This window comes from Lepisma saccharinum, chromosome 16 (assembly GCF_977018435.1).
Source record: "Lepisma saccharinum chromosome 16, izLepSacc3.1, whole genome shotgun sequence".
Classification (NCBI taxonomy): Eukaryota; Metazoa; Arthropoda; class Insecta; order Zygentoma; family Lepismatidae; genus Lepisma; species Lepisma saccharinum.
In genome coordinates, this window is record NC_139244.1 from 787,789 (window position 1) to 803,997 (window position 16,209).

Genomic DNA, 16,209 nt, shown 5'->3' on the forward strand with positions numbered 1-16,209 from the left:
GGATATGGTGTATGTACTTACTATAATGCACGTTTGACCTTACGTATTTTTCAAATTCACCAGTAATTTATTCAATGAGGAAAATAGAAAGCATCTTGTTGTTGAAGAGAACATTACTGGACTGCCAAGGTCACTTTCAATTGAAGGAGGAAACTCGTGCGTCTTTGCCTGTTCAGTAATTCCAGAAGTTGTCCAGCAGGTTTGCAGAATTACCATGTTCAGTCTTGCATATTTTAATCAACACCTAGATTTTCCTTCGTGCGTTTTAGAATAAACAAAATTATACAGTTTATTTTACAGACAATTATGTGGCGCTTAACCTGCCCTTTGACGTTCAAGAAAAGGCGAACACTCTGCCCTTTGAGTTCACAAGAAGGAGATCGCTGTACCCTTTGAGTTCAGAAGAAGGAGATCGTTCTGCTTTTTCATGTCCAAAAGAAGGGGATCGCTCTGCCCTTTGACGTCCACAAGAAGGATATCGCTCTGCCTTTGAATTGACAAGGAGATTGCTCTGCCCTTTGAGTTCACAAAAATGACATCCACAAGACGACGATCGCTCTGCCCTTTGACATCCACAAGAAGGAGATCGCTCTGCCCTTTGACATCCACAAGAAGGAGATCGCTCTGCCCTTTAACATCCACAAGAACGAGATCGTTCTATCCTTTGTCATCCACAAGAAGGAGATCGCTCTGCCCTTCGACATCCACAAGAAGGACATCGCTCTGCCCTTTGACGTCCAAAAGAAGGAGATCGCTCTGCTTTTTGATGTCCAAAAGAAGGGGATCGCTCTGCCCTTTGACGTCCAAAAGAAGGGGATCGCTCTGCCCTTTGACGTCCAAAAGAAGGGGATCGCTCTGCCCTTTGATGTCCAAAAGAAGGAGATCGCTCTGCCCTTTGACGTCCAAAAGAAGGGGATCGCTCTGCCCTTTGACATCCACAAGAAGGATATCGCTCTGCCTTTGAATTGACAAGGAGATTGCTCTGCCCTTTGAGTTCACAAAAATGACATCCACAAGACGACGATCGCTCTGCCCTTTGACATCCACAAGAAGGAGATCGCTCTGCCCTTCGACATCCACAAGAAGGTGATCGCCCTGCCCTTTGAGATCCACAAGAAGGATATCGCTCTGCCTTTGAATTGACAAGGAGATCGCTCTGCCCTTTGAGTTCACAAAAATGCGATCTCCGTGCTCTTTGACGTCCACAAAGATGTCGATCGCCCTTTGAAGTCAATGGAATGGCGAGCAACCTGCCCTTTGTTGTATACAATTTACAGAAATATTAAATTAACGTAAAGAGTAAACAGTTAGACAATATTGTCAGTCGCCTTCACAAAAGGTCGTTGTTCATCACCGGCAGTGGCGCAACCACAGGGGGGCATTGCCCCCCACCCCAACCTTGGACCGATATGAGTTCAGGGGGGGGGAACAAACATTGACAGTCAAGTGTACCTGCAGGGGGCAATTACCGCCCACAACTTCAAATGTTATGCAAATAAAAATACTTTTCAAAACATTTTCTTGGTCGTTTCGCTCGCAATGCCTGCTTTTCTTAGTCTTATCAAGTACAGAACCGTAGCTAGGTAGCAGCGGGAGTCGGTCCTAAGCGCCGAATGATCTAAATGAAAATAAGTTGTAAGATTGATTGATTTGTGGTTGTAAGTCCATTTACGCACAGAAAGGCTAATCGGGACTGGACCTACAGTTTAAATTGGGATCCAAACCACTGTGCCTCCACCGGGTATCGAATCCGTGACCCCTTGATCACACGGCGACGATGTTACCACTACACCATCGGGGAGGCACAAAAGTTGTAAAAGAAAGAATGCATTGGCGTCCCGTGAAATTATTTGCGCCCTATTAAATCAATATTGATTTCAGTCTGCAAAAAAATTGGATCCAAAAATTTTCTTACTCGCATTTTATCGTTGTTCTCTGTAATGCATTGTAAATTACCAGACTGAGAAATAATTGATTTTGTTCTAAATGCATGAACAATTCTTTCGAGGAAAGGGAGCGTGCACATTTAAGACAATTTATGTATTGATTGATTGATTTGCTTTATTATACTTCGCGTCTTATGCCACGTTTGGCTAATTTGCGAAGAGAAAATTGATGAATGGACACTCACAAACATCCATGCTCAGTCCAGGATTCGAACCCGGGACCCCTGGCGTCGTAGCGCGATGTGCTAACCATTCCGCCACGGGGACCGGCTGACAATTTATGTAATTTTTGCTCTTGGATGTTGTGCGATGGATGAATAGGTTGTGTAATGTATTTAAATAAGATAGCTATGTTGTATATAATATGTATTAAAGAAACTTTGAATACATACACAATTTAGTGTCCACGTCGCTCCATGTTGCATATATGTGAAACATATCGTGCATGAAAGTTATACATGTTAATGTATAATGCATTTATCAAGCACTTTCTGTCTTTCAAAAATAGTTTGTGTGCTTGTTTTCCATTATGTGAAATTGAAAGTGTTGAAAAAAAACACAAATGCTTTAGCACCAACTTGTACCCCTTTTTTTGCATAATTTACGTGGGAAATAACGTCTCTGATACTACTACTACTACTAATGATAATAATAATAATAATAATGTTGGTCCCGGGTTCGAATCCCAGCTTGGGCATGGATGTTTGCGAGTGTTCATTCATCAATTTCACCATATCATCACTCATCCCCATCTTTGCAAATTAGTTAAAAGTGGCACAAGAAGCGATGTAAAATAAAGCAAATCAATAATAACAATAATAATAATAATAATGTTATAATAATAACACTATTATTATTAGCTTTATGATTATTAAAATGATAATTATTATTATTAAATTATTATTATTGGTACATTTATCCTGATACTTGCCCCCCCCCCACACAAAAAATTGTGGTTGCGCCTCTGATCACCGGTGGTGTATTGAATTATTTTGCAATCTATCATATCAACCACATGCACAACTTTGGAGACTGCACATTTGCCAATAAGACTTGGAAACCTTAAATATCTTAACAAAACATGTGCTGTTGTTTATGATCACCCATTCTGATTGGTGATGATTTGTGACCCTCTTCCAGGTGCGCCAACGTCACCGGGAGGATCAAGATCAACGGGAAGCCGCGACAGCTGAGGACGTTCCACAAGCTCTCCTGCTACATCATGCAGGAGGACCTTCTGCAGCCTCTTCTCACGGTGGAGGAGAGCATGTTCATCGCCGCCAACCTCAAGCTCGGCTCCAGCATATCTCAGGAGGACAAAAACAAGGTGGTAAGTACTTCCAAACTGCCTGAGGCCGCCATATTGGCTTCCTGGGTATTCCCGGCTGTCGAAAACTCAGATGGAACATTCAGTTTAGTGAACATAGTTCACAAGCCAAATGATATTATTATCTTCTTCTTTCTAATATGTAAAAATGGATGTATGTATGTGTGTTTGTTCCGGCATAACTCTCGAATGCCTGGAGCGATTTCGACCAAACTTGGTACGCGTATCACTTGCGATCTCGAAAGAAATACTGTAGGGGTAAGACACCCCTGGCACCCTAGGGGTGGGGGTGGGAGTTAGTGTAGAATAAATAGTTTCCGGGGTCGCTAAGATGATTAGTGACACTCCCAATGCGCTCAACTCCAAGACACCCCTGGCACCCCTAGGGGTATGAGTGGGAAATGGATAACATGTAAAACGACCGATATTAGTGTGGAGTCCATAGTTTTCGGGGCCGCTGAGATGAATAGTGACTCTCCCAATGCCGTTCAACTCCAAGTTCATTTTACATTATAGTTAGAATTCATTATTTTCCTGTCTAATAGAAGATTGGGATAAATAAATACCCGGGCAACGCCTGGTAATCAGTTAGTTTACTATAACATTTAAACTTGACAGTCGGACATTAGACAATGTGGATATTTCGGGAGGCACATAGTTGTTTGGATCCCACTTTAAACTGTAGGTCCAGTAACCGATTAGCCTTATTGTGCATGAAGTGGACTTAAAACACCAACTCAATGTACGCAAAAAGTCAATAATAATAAGGGAATATACTTTTCATCAACTGAACCTAACAACCTTTTTGGTATTCAGTTCATTTTGAGATTATTTTGGTATTAAATTATTTGATAGGACTGCTGCTTTCAATCATATTTTAGTGATAGTAACTAGATAATGAATACATGCCGCTCTCTATTCTTATATCATAAATTTTACCTGTTCTCATAAAAATTGTCATTAATTGTCCTATTTCATCAATGTTATTAATTATGAACTTATTACATTTGAGGCACTTGGTTCCTTCTCGAAATATGGTTCTTGATACGTGCCTGTCTACATTGTGTACACCAGGAATGCAGACAGCCGTTGTTTACGCATACACGCACAACGCTGGCTAGAAGCGAAAAGTATACGGGTGGGGTCCATTCCAGAAAACGTACTAGTTATCCCGAATGCACTTCCGGTGGATATGTAGCAGCCCCTGCCACTAGACCTTGAATTGAAATACCTCTTCGCAGTATTAACTTGGAGAGGTTCTTATGCAAACAGAGAATTATTTTCCTGCACCGCCAGAACCGGTCTCTGACATCACGCCTCGCAGGCTCACTCAATGTCAGAGGAAAGCTGACCTCTATGCGGATGACCTTGGGATTCAACTCGGGGAGAAATTTAGCTGTTTGCCAGGAAAATTACGCACAGCCTCTTCGAACAAATTAATTTGTTTTTGACATTTTTTGTCCTCCGTGCGATCACCTGATACTATGCACAGCCTAATAGTGCCTCGAGAGATATTTTATTAAGTAACATATTGGTAGACTTGCCATGTGAATATTGCAAGCAGGAAAAATACAGCCGCTCTTGAAAATAGGTGACCGTAAAAATTGATGTTTGGACGTGATTAATTGATTTGGTGTTTAAGTCCACTTTATGCACAGTAAAGCTAATCGGGACTGGACTATAGTAGAAAGTGGGATCCGAACCACCAAGAGCCTCCGCCGGGAATCGAAGTTTGGACGTGAAGGAAGCAAGTATATTTGATTATAAACTTCGTCATATTATTTTCCTGTAGTTTACGGTTATTACAAGCATAAAAACAGTTTTTCGTTGTGACTGTGATCATTTTTTTTTATCTGAAATAAAAATAACAGACTGCTTCTTTTCACAGTTAAGTTGCTATATTACAACAATGTAACATTGACAACATCCATTATATAACGAATTATTTTTGTTTATAAAATTGCTAACCGTTGTTATAACTGTATCTTTAGTCAAAATATAAATGAATGTCTGATGAAGGGAGCGTGTGTTCTCCTGAAACGTCACAACGAAAAATTGTTTTCTTATGCTTGTAATAACCGTAAACTACAGGAAAATAATTCTATAATGCAAGCAATGCGTACATACAAGAAAAACTATTCGTCATATTAATTTCAGCTAAGTATATCACAATGTAGCAGTGGCGGCGATTAGGGGTAGCAGTCCCCCCCTCCAGTTTTTGTCACTTTTGCCCCCGCACTATGCTAAACTTTATCTACCAAGGGAAGATAAAATGTCCTTGCCCCCTTAGTTTTGGTACTTTGCCCCCTCCCCTCGCCCAGTTTTGGAACCCAATCGCCGCCACTGTAATGTAGGATATACATTTTGACAAACTTCATATCATACAGTGTGTCCCTAAAATCGTCATCTGGCCCGTCTTCTAGGCGAAGTGTTTATCAGAACAGGATTGTGTGGTGATTTCGCACCCTGTCTAAACGTATTGTTATTTTAAAAATTGCGAAGAAAATATGACCAAAATAATTGTAATTCCAGAAAAGACATTTTTCTAACGATAATTTCTTGCCAGTCAGAACTTATGTATTGGCAATGAACAAGGCTGTTCACGTGTTCAGCCATTGACTGTTACCAGCCTAATGAAAACCTTCTAAAGAGTGGCTGAATTATAGTAAATGCTGCTATACTGTTAGGGTATAATTCATATCCAACAAATGGAGCACACATTATTTTTGCACTGGAAATTATAAGAAGATACGCAGTAAGAAATGACTGTCGCTTGCACGGCCCATGCTAGTTTACGGGACGAGCAGAAACTCTGCCTGCACGCATTTCTAATGGATGACGTCAGGCCTATCTAGTCTGTGCAGAGGACGTTTTCAAATCTGTGACGTAGGAGGTGAATTTCAGCAGTGTTTGAAGGCGTGTATCTCGAGAACCAAAACAAATATCGCCGAGATATTTTGCACATTTCAGTTTGGTGTAATTATCAGTAAAATGAATAGATTTAAAACGTTTTTCATGTCATAGTGGAAATGTCCATTAAAATAATACGTCAGTCAAATATTCTACACACTGTTTCACCTCCATATCTTCGACTGTCTTCAAAACCATTTTTATCCCCTTTTGAAAATTATTTTAAGATGACGTCATAAGCATCAAAAGGACCCCTGACCAGTCGTAACCTTGAATGTCTGACGTGATACATAAATCACTTCATTCAACTACGTACGCCGCGCATTCTACCGGCAAATTGATGAAGTAGTCTAATCCGAGAACTCTCCTTTGTGTGCATGGAAGACGATAATCGCTGACCTTGGGTTAAAGTTGACCATTTATATCTGTCATCTATTCAATTAGCCATCAACTTCCTTGTCGTTTATACATCTCTTCGGTACTTGAATAACTGGGTAATAATGCTCGTTGATTCTAAGCCGTCTTTGTATTACGTTTTAATAACAACGATAAACAATGCATAATGATGGTGAAGATGTGACTTAATTACTAACTTTAATACTTATTACGCCTCCCAGATGGCGTAGTGGTAACGTCGTCGCCTTGTAATCAAGGGGTCTCGGGTTTGATACTCGGTGGAGACACAAGCTGTTCGGATCCCACTTTACACTGTAGGTCCAGTCCCGATTAGCCTATCTGTGGATAAAGTGAACTTACAAGAGAAACAATTCAACTCCTCTACAAGACTTTCTGGCGTTACCCATGCTGCCATCACCATCTAAGCCCAGCCTATCCGTCGCGGGAAAAGTACTCGTACAGTCACAGACACTTCTGTGTTGTAAGGATTCCATTGGTAGTCAATGTATATTCATTACAACACAGAAGTGTCCGTGACTGTACACTCCTGTTCAGATAAAGTGGTTCATACTCAACTGTCCAACCTTGTAAAGGGTGCGTTTCGAAAGTCTTAACGAAACTAACGAATCGAACGAAAGTAACTGGCCTCGTGAACCTGGTGAAACCAGTTATTTTTCAGTCTTAAGAGACGCTAGACGAAAGCCCGGGCGCAGCGTCTTGTTTATTCAAATTTTCCGCATGGCGTCCAGCGGAAGACATGTCCTTCTGGCAGAAATAAACTCTGCTGTGAACACTATTACTAATTTTAATCACATTGTAGGAAGAGTTAAGGCACACTCATCTTGTGCATGTTGCTTCATATCGCTATCTGTTAAAATTATAATACGTTTTCCGAACTAGTGCAGTTTGAAGCCATCATGCACGCGCGTTGTGTGCAAGCAGCAGACGATTCTCACCGAACAAACCAGCATCCAGGCCCGTGCGTTTGGTGAATCTCGTTCTTTCACGAGACGCACGAAATGCGACTTTTTGGACAGCGTAATGAAACTCACGAAACGCACGGAAGCACTTATGGGAGAGCCAGTTACCTTAACTCGTTAAACTCGTGCGACTTTCGGAACGGCCCAAAATGTGCCACTTTATGTGAACAAGAGTGTACAAGCAAATTTTCGGCCGATCAGTGTGATTGCAGCGCTTGAAGCATCCTTACAAGCAGTGTGGGAATTAAGTTTTTTGCTTTGGGGGAGGGGGAAGATGCCTACTCAGTTGCGTCCTTGCGATATCATTTTGGAAGGTAGGTTTTTTGGGTTTTTATCAAATTTGCTTATGTTACCAATCAGCAAACGAAGTTATTGACTGGCGGTTGTAAGTTCCTTAGATCATTGGTTCTAACTTAGGTAATTAAATGTTATGATCACATTTAAACGTAATTTAGAAACAGTATACAGGGTGTCTCAAAAGTAATAGCGCAAACTGACACAGGTGAAAGTACACGATAATGGAAGCAAAAAATTCTTAGTAAATATGGGTCTGCAAACGAGGCGTTTTCGAGATAATTGCGATTGTGTGATTACAAGCCGCCACTGAATTCATTGTTTGTAAACGTCGTCCTAGTTGGTAAAATGCTAATAATACAGTAAGAAAAGTCATTGGAGATCTCATTGCTTTTATTGAACATTTATTCTACTCTAACTGTGTACTGATTGTATGTATCGTGTTTGATTACAACGCCACCTCTCGGAAATATTCTGTTTTGTAAACAAAGAGCAAACCTCGGACCGCGCAAGGAGTAAAGCACTCTGTGTTCACAAAATGCAATCAAGTACTGCTTGTGACCACACATTCGCACACATTCTTAGCATTTTACCAACTCGGACGACGTTTACAAACAATGAGGTCAGTGGCGGCTTGCAATCGCAAATTCGCGATTATCTCGAAAACGGCTCGTTTGCAGACCCATGTTTACTGAAACTTTTTTGCTTTGTATTATTGTGTACTTTCACCTGTGTTAGTTTCCGCTATTACTTAAGAGACACCCTGTATTTACATTTTAAGAAAACCCAAACTCATATACAGGGTGAGCCAAAAGTCCCATTACGCCGTACTTATGTGAGTCTGTGCTCAACTGCAAGTCGAAGGACTTATCGATCGCGTCTGGTTTCAGGAAGATGGAGCACCACCCATTATTCGATTGCCGTGCGAGAATATCTTAATGAAGTGTTTCGTAACAGATGGATTGGACGTGGGTCTCCACAGTTACCAGCACCTTTGAACTGGCCTTCCAGAAGTCCCGATCTTTCAACGTGTGATAATGCATTGTTGGGTTATATCAAACAGCAAGTTGCCGGCACTCGTTACCACTCAACGAACCGAAAGAAGCCGTTCGCCATGCATTTTCCACGATCGCTCGCACATTGCTGCGTAGAATTTCACACCGTACCTGGAAACGCATAATTCTCTGTTATGAAAATGATGGTATCTACACAGACATTCTGGACTAAATTGTTGTCTGTAACCTCCTCAGCTAACATGTCTCGCCTCTTATCATACTCCATTTACTTCAGATCAATAACCTTCCCTCGTCGCAGAATACATAGGGGGTAATGGGACTTTTGGCTCACCCTGTACAAAAAGAACTATCGAGCTAGTAACACCGTAAACTTGGTCAAATTTCTATTGACAAGTTCATATTTAATGTCCATCTAACCTACGTTTCTTGTGAACACTTTAATACGTGTAAAGTATCAGCACTTTGCCATGAAACCTTAAGTGGAAAACAGCCTGCTGTTGCCTCGACTCGGTGAGCTTGGTCAGTTAAGAATGGTGTCTGTCTTATAAAAATTACTTTTCTTTTGTGGAGGGAAATATCCGGCATCACCCCCCCCCCCCTGTCGTTAATTCGCCATTCCATTTCTAGGACACGAACTGGAAAACTTCTGCGTAACTTTTCCCTATAGCCTGGTGCAAATTCTCAGAAATGTGGCTGTAAAAAGTGTAGGAGGCATTTTTGAGGAAAAGCGGACAAACAACATTTTCTGAATGTATTTGATGTGCTGATTCCGAATATTTTGTTTGCCACTCTCGATTTTGATGTTACGTGCTTCAAATCGCTAAAAAACAAAATGGCGACAATACGAAATGAGTTCCAAATAACTTTTGAAGGAGCAGAAAGAAAATAGTGATCTTGGTGTCAAACATTATGTTTTTGGGTATGCTGAATCCAAATATTATGTTTTCTAATCTGAAATTTTAAGCTATTTGCTCCAAATCGCTAAAAAACAAAATGGCGGGAATACGAAATGAGGTCCTAATAACTTTTGAAGGAGCAGAAAAAAATAGTGATCTTCGTGTCAAACATTATGTTTTTTGGTATGCTGAATCCAAATATTATGTTTTCTAATCTGAAATTTTAAGCTATGTGCTCCAAATCGCTAAAAAAAAAAATGGCGGCCATACGAAATGAGGTCCTAGTAATTTTTGAGGGAGCAGAAAGAAAATAGTGATCTTGGTGTCAAACATTATGTTTTTGGGTATCCTGAATCCAAATATTATGTTTTCTAATCTGAAATTTTAAGCTATGTTCTCCAAATCACTAAAAAACAAAATGGCGGCAATACGAAATGAGTTCCTAATAACTTTTGAAGGAGCAGAAAGAAAATAGTGATCTTCGTGTCAAACATTATGTTTTTGGGTATGCTGAATCCAAATTATGTTTTCTAATCTGAAATTTTAAGCTATGTGCTCCAAATAGCTAAAAAACAAAATGGCGGCCATACGCAATGAGCTCCAAATAACTTTTGAAGGAGCAGAAACAAAATAGTGATCTTGGTGTCTAACATTATGTTTTTGGGTATGCTGAATCGAAATATTATGTTTTCTAATCTGACACTTTTGAAAATTGTTGTAGTTTTTTCCTCTTTTTTAAACAAAAGAACCACAAAAATGACTAAACCTATAATCTATTTTTTCTTTTTTTACTTTATTTCAAAATGATAGAAACATAGAACCATGGATCCACTTATAAATTTGAAAAGACCTGCACCTGTGAGCAATCATCTTAAGATGTTTCTTATCAGATCCTCCAGAACATTGCCACAAACAAAGGATTTAGCTACTTCAGATATTCAAGATACTCTCCTCAAAGCTGAAACACTGGGCCAGGTAAAGCTAGACACCTTCGTGAAGGAAAGGATGATGGCCCCTGGTAAAAGTCACACACAAGGCAAGTTAAGTGATCCTCTAAATAAGTCAAATGCAAAGACCTTTAAGTCCCTCTATGAAGTTAAATTGGTAGTAAGTGGCAAGGAAACCATTTTGAAAACTGACAGGAATATTCTCCAGCGCCTCGTAACTGCCTATGAGGCAGGTCGTAATGTGGATCTAAATCGCATTTTGTGTCATTAAATAATGCCAATTCCAATCTCCCTTCCAACACAAACGGAAGTCTGAGAACAGGAAACAAAGCCATTCTAGCTGATGTGATGACCAAGGATGTAATTTGTCCACCTGATATATCAATTCTGTCTGCGTCATGCCTTATAATAGATGGTCAAGCATTAGTTGTTGCACTTGGAAAGCCTGCAGGAGTTTTTAAACTTTGGTCTACTGGCAGATGTATTCCTTAACCTTGTTCTTTCTATAGGAAGAAGCTTTAAGAGGATTGATGTCACCTTTGATCGGTATAACGCAACTTCAATCAAGGCTGGAACAAGGGATAGGCGCTTGAAACATGCTCATTTAGTAAGGAGGGTAATAGAAAATGGATATGTGCCAATCCCCAACAAATTCAGTGATTTTGTTGCTAACTCAGAGAATAAAAAAGATTTGGCCTGTTTTCTCTCTAATCATTTGATGAACAATGCTCCTGAAGACAAAATATTTGTGGTTTCCGGTGGATTTCACAAGGAGGATGACGTACGAACAAACAATCGTGATTTGTCTATTGAAGGATTGCAGGCAAACCACGAAGAGGCGGACACGCGCATTGTACTTCACTGTCTTCATTGTTGTCTCAGCTCGTGATGCAGATGTCTTAGTGCAATTGGTAGCGTTATTTCACAAGATTAGATGTACGAAATTGTGGTTGCGAGCAGGAATATATATAAAAAAAGAAAATACATTCCAGTACATGAAGTCAGGCAGAAGCTTACATTTACGGATCCTGTCTTCGAAACTCTCATCCCATTCCACGCCATAACAGGATGCGACACAGTATCCTACATTGCTGGGATCAGTAAGAAGACAGCATGGAAAATATTTAACACTAATAATAATGATCTACTAAATCTTGGTGATGACGAATTGAAACAAGAAACAGCACACAAGGCAGAGAAGTTCATATGCAAGTTGTATGGTGTACCGGATGCAAGCAGCTGTGATGAAGCCAGAGTAAAGCTGTTCAGCAAAGGAAAAGCACCACAAGCACTCCCCTCCCCCCCCACTACCGATGCTCTACGGTTACATGTACAACGGGCCCACTATCAAGCCATGGTGTGGAGGCAGTCGGTCATATCAAAACCTGTGTTACCACCACCTACTTATTATCTTGGGATGGAAAATGGATGATGGACAGCTCGTTCCAAAACTTCAATCGCTGCAACCAATTCCACAACCCTGCTACGACATTGTCACCTGTGGATGTTTGGGTGGTTGTATATCCGCTATATGTTCCTCCAGGAAAGGCCAGCTTGTATGTACTGCAGCTTGCAAATGTGCAGATACTGGCACTAAGGAGTGCATGAATATCCGTGACTAGAAAAATGTTATACTATTTTTGTAGGCAAAATAAGGTTGAATAAGGATAACGTGCGGATTTATCATGCACTGGTACTGTTAATATTTCAATATGGTCTTATGCTTTGAATAATATTATTATTTTGCATCTTTACTTTAGCAATGTTCTATACTTTTTTCTGTATTAAAACCCTACTATTACACTGTTTTATTCCTAGTTCAAAAGTATGGATACGAAACATTTCATGGATGCACGTAGCCGCCATTTTGTTTTTTAGCGATTTGGAACAAACAGCTTAAAATTTCAGATTATAAAACATAATATTTGGATTCAGCATACCCAAAAACATAATATTTGACACCAAGATCACTATGTTCTTTCTGCTTCCTCAAAAATTATTAGGAACTCATTTCGTATTGTCGCCATTTTGTTTTTTTTAGCGATTTGGAGCACATAGCTTAAAATTTCAGATTAGAAAACATAATATTTGGATTCAGCATACCCAAAAACATAATGTTTGACACCAAGATCACTATTTTCTTTCTGCTTCCTCAAAAATTATTAGGAACTCCTTTCGTATTGCCGCCATTTTGTTTTTTAGCGATTTGAAGCATATAACACCAAAATCGAGAGTGGCAAACAAAATATTCGTAATCAGCACATCAAATACATTCAGAAAATGTTGTTTGCCCGCTTTTCCTCAAAAATGCTTCCTACAGTCAGAATTTTCTAAAATTGTCCCAGCCTACTATGCCTTTTAAAGACTGTGCGAGGAAAGAAACTGAAAATAAAGTTCTAAGAGCTGGGAGTGGCTCGTTTGTTGCCTCCCATTCTCCAACGGTTCAATTCGTGACGTCATTACCTGCGTCATTAAAGTCAATTTGCACAGGTCAGTGAAGGAAGTTTTGCTTCCTCTATTTTTTTGTTATTCTGCTGCGTTCGTTTGAACTTTGAGGGAAAAGGGGGAGGGGGGAAGGACAGCCTCGACAAGAAGTTCTGATCTCGTGCTATGCTTACCTCTTAACCGATGTTTTCCTTTCGACGCAGAAATTATTGAGGCTGGAACTGGATGGAATTTTTTCAGGTAATCATGTTCTCTCTCTTCCTCCCAGTCACTATCTCTTATATGCAGTGACGTGCACTGAGGAGTAGCTAGTATAGCAGAGATAGATCAATCAATCTCCCATCTCTAATTCTTTTCAAATCACAATATTTATTGTCTTGTTGAAGCCACAGTTCACATAAAACACTTCTTTTCTCACGCGCTTCTCGTTTCTCTGTGAGAGCCGGCAAGACTGTGGAAGGACGCTACTACTCTAGCTGGGGTTTCCTCCGCCTCACCGGTTTCAGGTAGAAACGGCCGCCAGATGGGAAAGTGAAGATTTCTACCTCCCTTGCCCCCCGCTGCAATGGTTGAAAGGTCGTGGTTTATGGTACCCCGGTCTATCTCCTATCGACTCCTTCGATTCCTTTATAAATCCTCTGAAGAACTCAGGGCAGAAATTTCTGCAGTACTTATGTTCTCTGTATTTACACCACAAATTTATACACGTTGCGTAATATGTATGTATAATGTGGGATGTGAAAATATATTTTTATTGTTTATGAAATGGGAACGTATTATGTGCAGACAAAAATACTTGGAAATGTTATGATTTCTTTTATTTTTTCAAATACGGAAGATATAACAAATATTTGTTCACGTTCTCTCTCGCTTTCGTCTTAGTAGTTTTATTTATATACGGAGCATTCCCTGACATTCGCTACGAGACTCGGCGGCAAGCGGCCCGGCGTCAGCGCTTGTCTTTTCCGGTGAACGGGTCCGCGACAGTCGCACGCTACAGTCTGTTTTTTTCGCTCTCCCTGCCTTCGCTCTCTTCCCCTTTCTGTTGACGTTACAGGCTGACGCCAGTATAATCCTCCCTCGGAAGTTGTGTTGTGTCGTGTCCGTGTGTTGAAGATTGTGGCTTCATATGGCACCACAAAAGTTTACATTATAACAAAGGATTTATCTTGTCTAATGTTACTTCGGAAAGAGGAATTGTGGAGAAGTGCGACGACGTTTTGCAACGAAATTTCCTGGTGTTCCCGTTCCACATAGGACCACTATATTAAACCTCGTAAAAAGGTTTAGAGTAACAGGGTCAGTTCTGAATAAAAGTGGAAAGAAAAACCCACGTGTACTTACTGAGGAAATACTGGATGTGATAGGACAAAGGTTAAAACAGTCTCCTCGGATATCTATCCGCCGCCTCTCACAAGAAACGGGTGTTTCAAAAACCCTCTAGGTCCCCCGATTTGTCAGCCTGCGATTTTTATTTATGGGGAAATCTAAAAATAATAAAGTATACAAAGACAATCCGCACACCATCCGTGAGTTAAAAGAGAGTATTGTAGGAGAAATCGGGAGAATTACAGTACACGAACTTGCACGTGTAAATGCCAATTTCCTTCGGAGATGCCAGGAATGTGTTTCAGCAGAGGGACATCATTTTCAACACCTTCTGCGTCAAGGTTAGTACACAATATGAAAACTATAATTTTAATAGCCGACTGTAGCGACTGTCGCGGATCCCGTTCACCTGGAAATACAAGCGCTGATGGCGTGCAGCTTGCCGCCGAGTCTCGTAGCGAATGCCAGGGAATGCTCTGTATAAGGAGTCAGTGTTTGGGTCCGCAGTTTTCAAATAAAGTTCCCACACAATGTGTGATGTAAATGACAATTACGTTGTATATACATACAACTTTATCGGGTCCAGATTCCCCCGCTCCCTAACAAGCTACCAGACAGTAGTGTCCCGGATTTTCAGTTATGAAATATAGGAAACCTAAGTGAACCAAAAGTTGAAACCCTCCCCCCCCCCCCCCCTTGCGTGAGCTATATCAACAAAGAATTTTATTTTCCTAAACAGTATACAAGATATGGTTACATAGAACGATTATTATTTTATGTATACGGATACAAGTAGTCAAACTACTTTCGGAGGTATGCGCTTATGCCCTGGTACCTGAAAATTAACCCAGGGCGTCAGTTCCGCGAATTTTTTACTGATTCCCCCGCTTTTCTTTGATTCATCCTTTATTTTCCATTTTTTTAATTACAATAATTCACTGTGACATTCGCAAGAATGCCCCAGTATGAAGAACCAAATTTGTTCGGTTTTCCTGAACAAAGTTGGTTTTACATCATTCTACAAGGTAAGAAGATTAAGATAAAGGTTAGTAATAGTAGGAAGTAAATATGTGTTAGTGTTTAACATTAATATTATTTATGATCACAGATACGAAATTACATAAGTGTGTAATTGGGTGGATAATGTTTTCTTAGGATATGCTATCCGATTTGTGTGATCATGCTAAACTCAAAATAGCTTCGGAAAAGACTCATTATATTATCCTTAAGGGGAAGTTACAAAGAAACCCTCAAATCAAACTCAGAGAAAAAAACTTAAAAAGAGTAAGAGAAGCTAAATACCTTGGTATTACTCTTCAAGAGAAGATGTTTTTTAACAGACACATAGCCCTGGCAACAACCCAGGCCGAAACAACTATAAACAGTCTAGCCACATTGAGTTCTGCAAACTACAACCTTCCACTATCACACATAAAAACATATCTCATTACCATATATAATGCTATTATTTCCTATGGCTCGCCCCTGTAGGCCATGGAAACCAGTAAACGTGAGCTATATATACGCCCATGGTGGCGAAGAAGAAATTTGGGGGGGGGGGGGGCTGGCAAAAACCCACCTCGACCGACTGAAAATTTCATCTTGAGCCGCCACTGTCTTGTGACCCCACTATACAATCGTCGTTCGTGTTGGACGATAATTTCCGACTTGCTCTTCTTGAAACTGATGGGTAATTTTGACATCCGCAGGCACTCCATTGAAA

The 16,209-nt window shown here is 40.3% G+C and overlaps 1 protein-coding gene across 1 annotated transcript in view; it reads left to right on the top strand.

Annotated features, from left to right (window-relative positions):
- The window catches only part of LOC146000183 (ATP-binding cassette sub-family G member 4-like), a 122,588-nt gene that overhangs the window by 72,987 nt on the left and 33,392 nt on the right, over positions 1-16,209 (top strand). Inside the window, exon 3 of the mRNA XM_083137536.1 lies at positions 3,087-3,276. Within this exon, the coding sequence (XP_082993662.1) occupies positions 3,087-3,276 (190 nt within the window). The remainder of the gene's footprint in view (positions 1-3,086; positions 3,277-16,209) is intronic.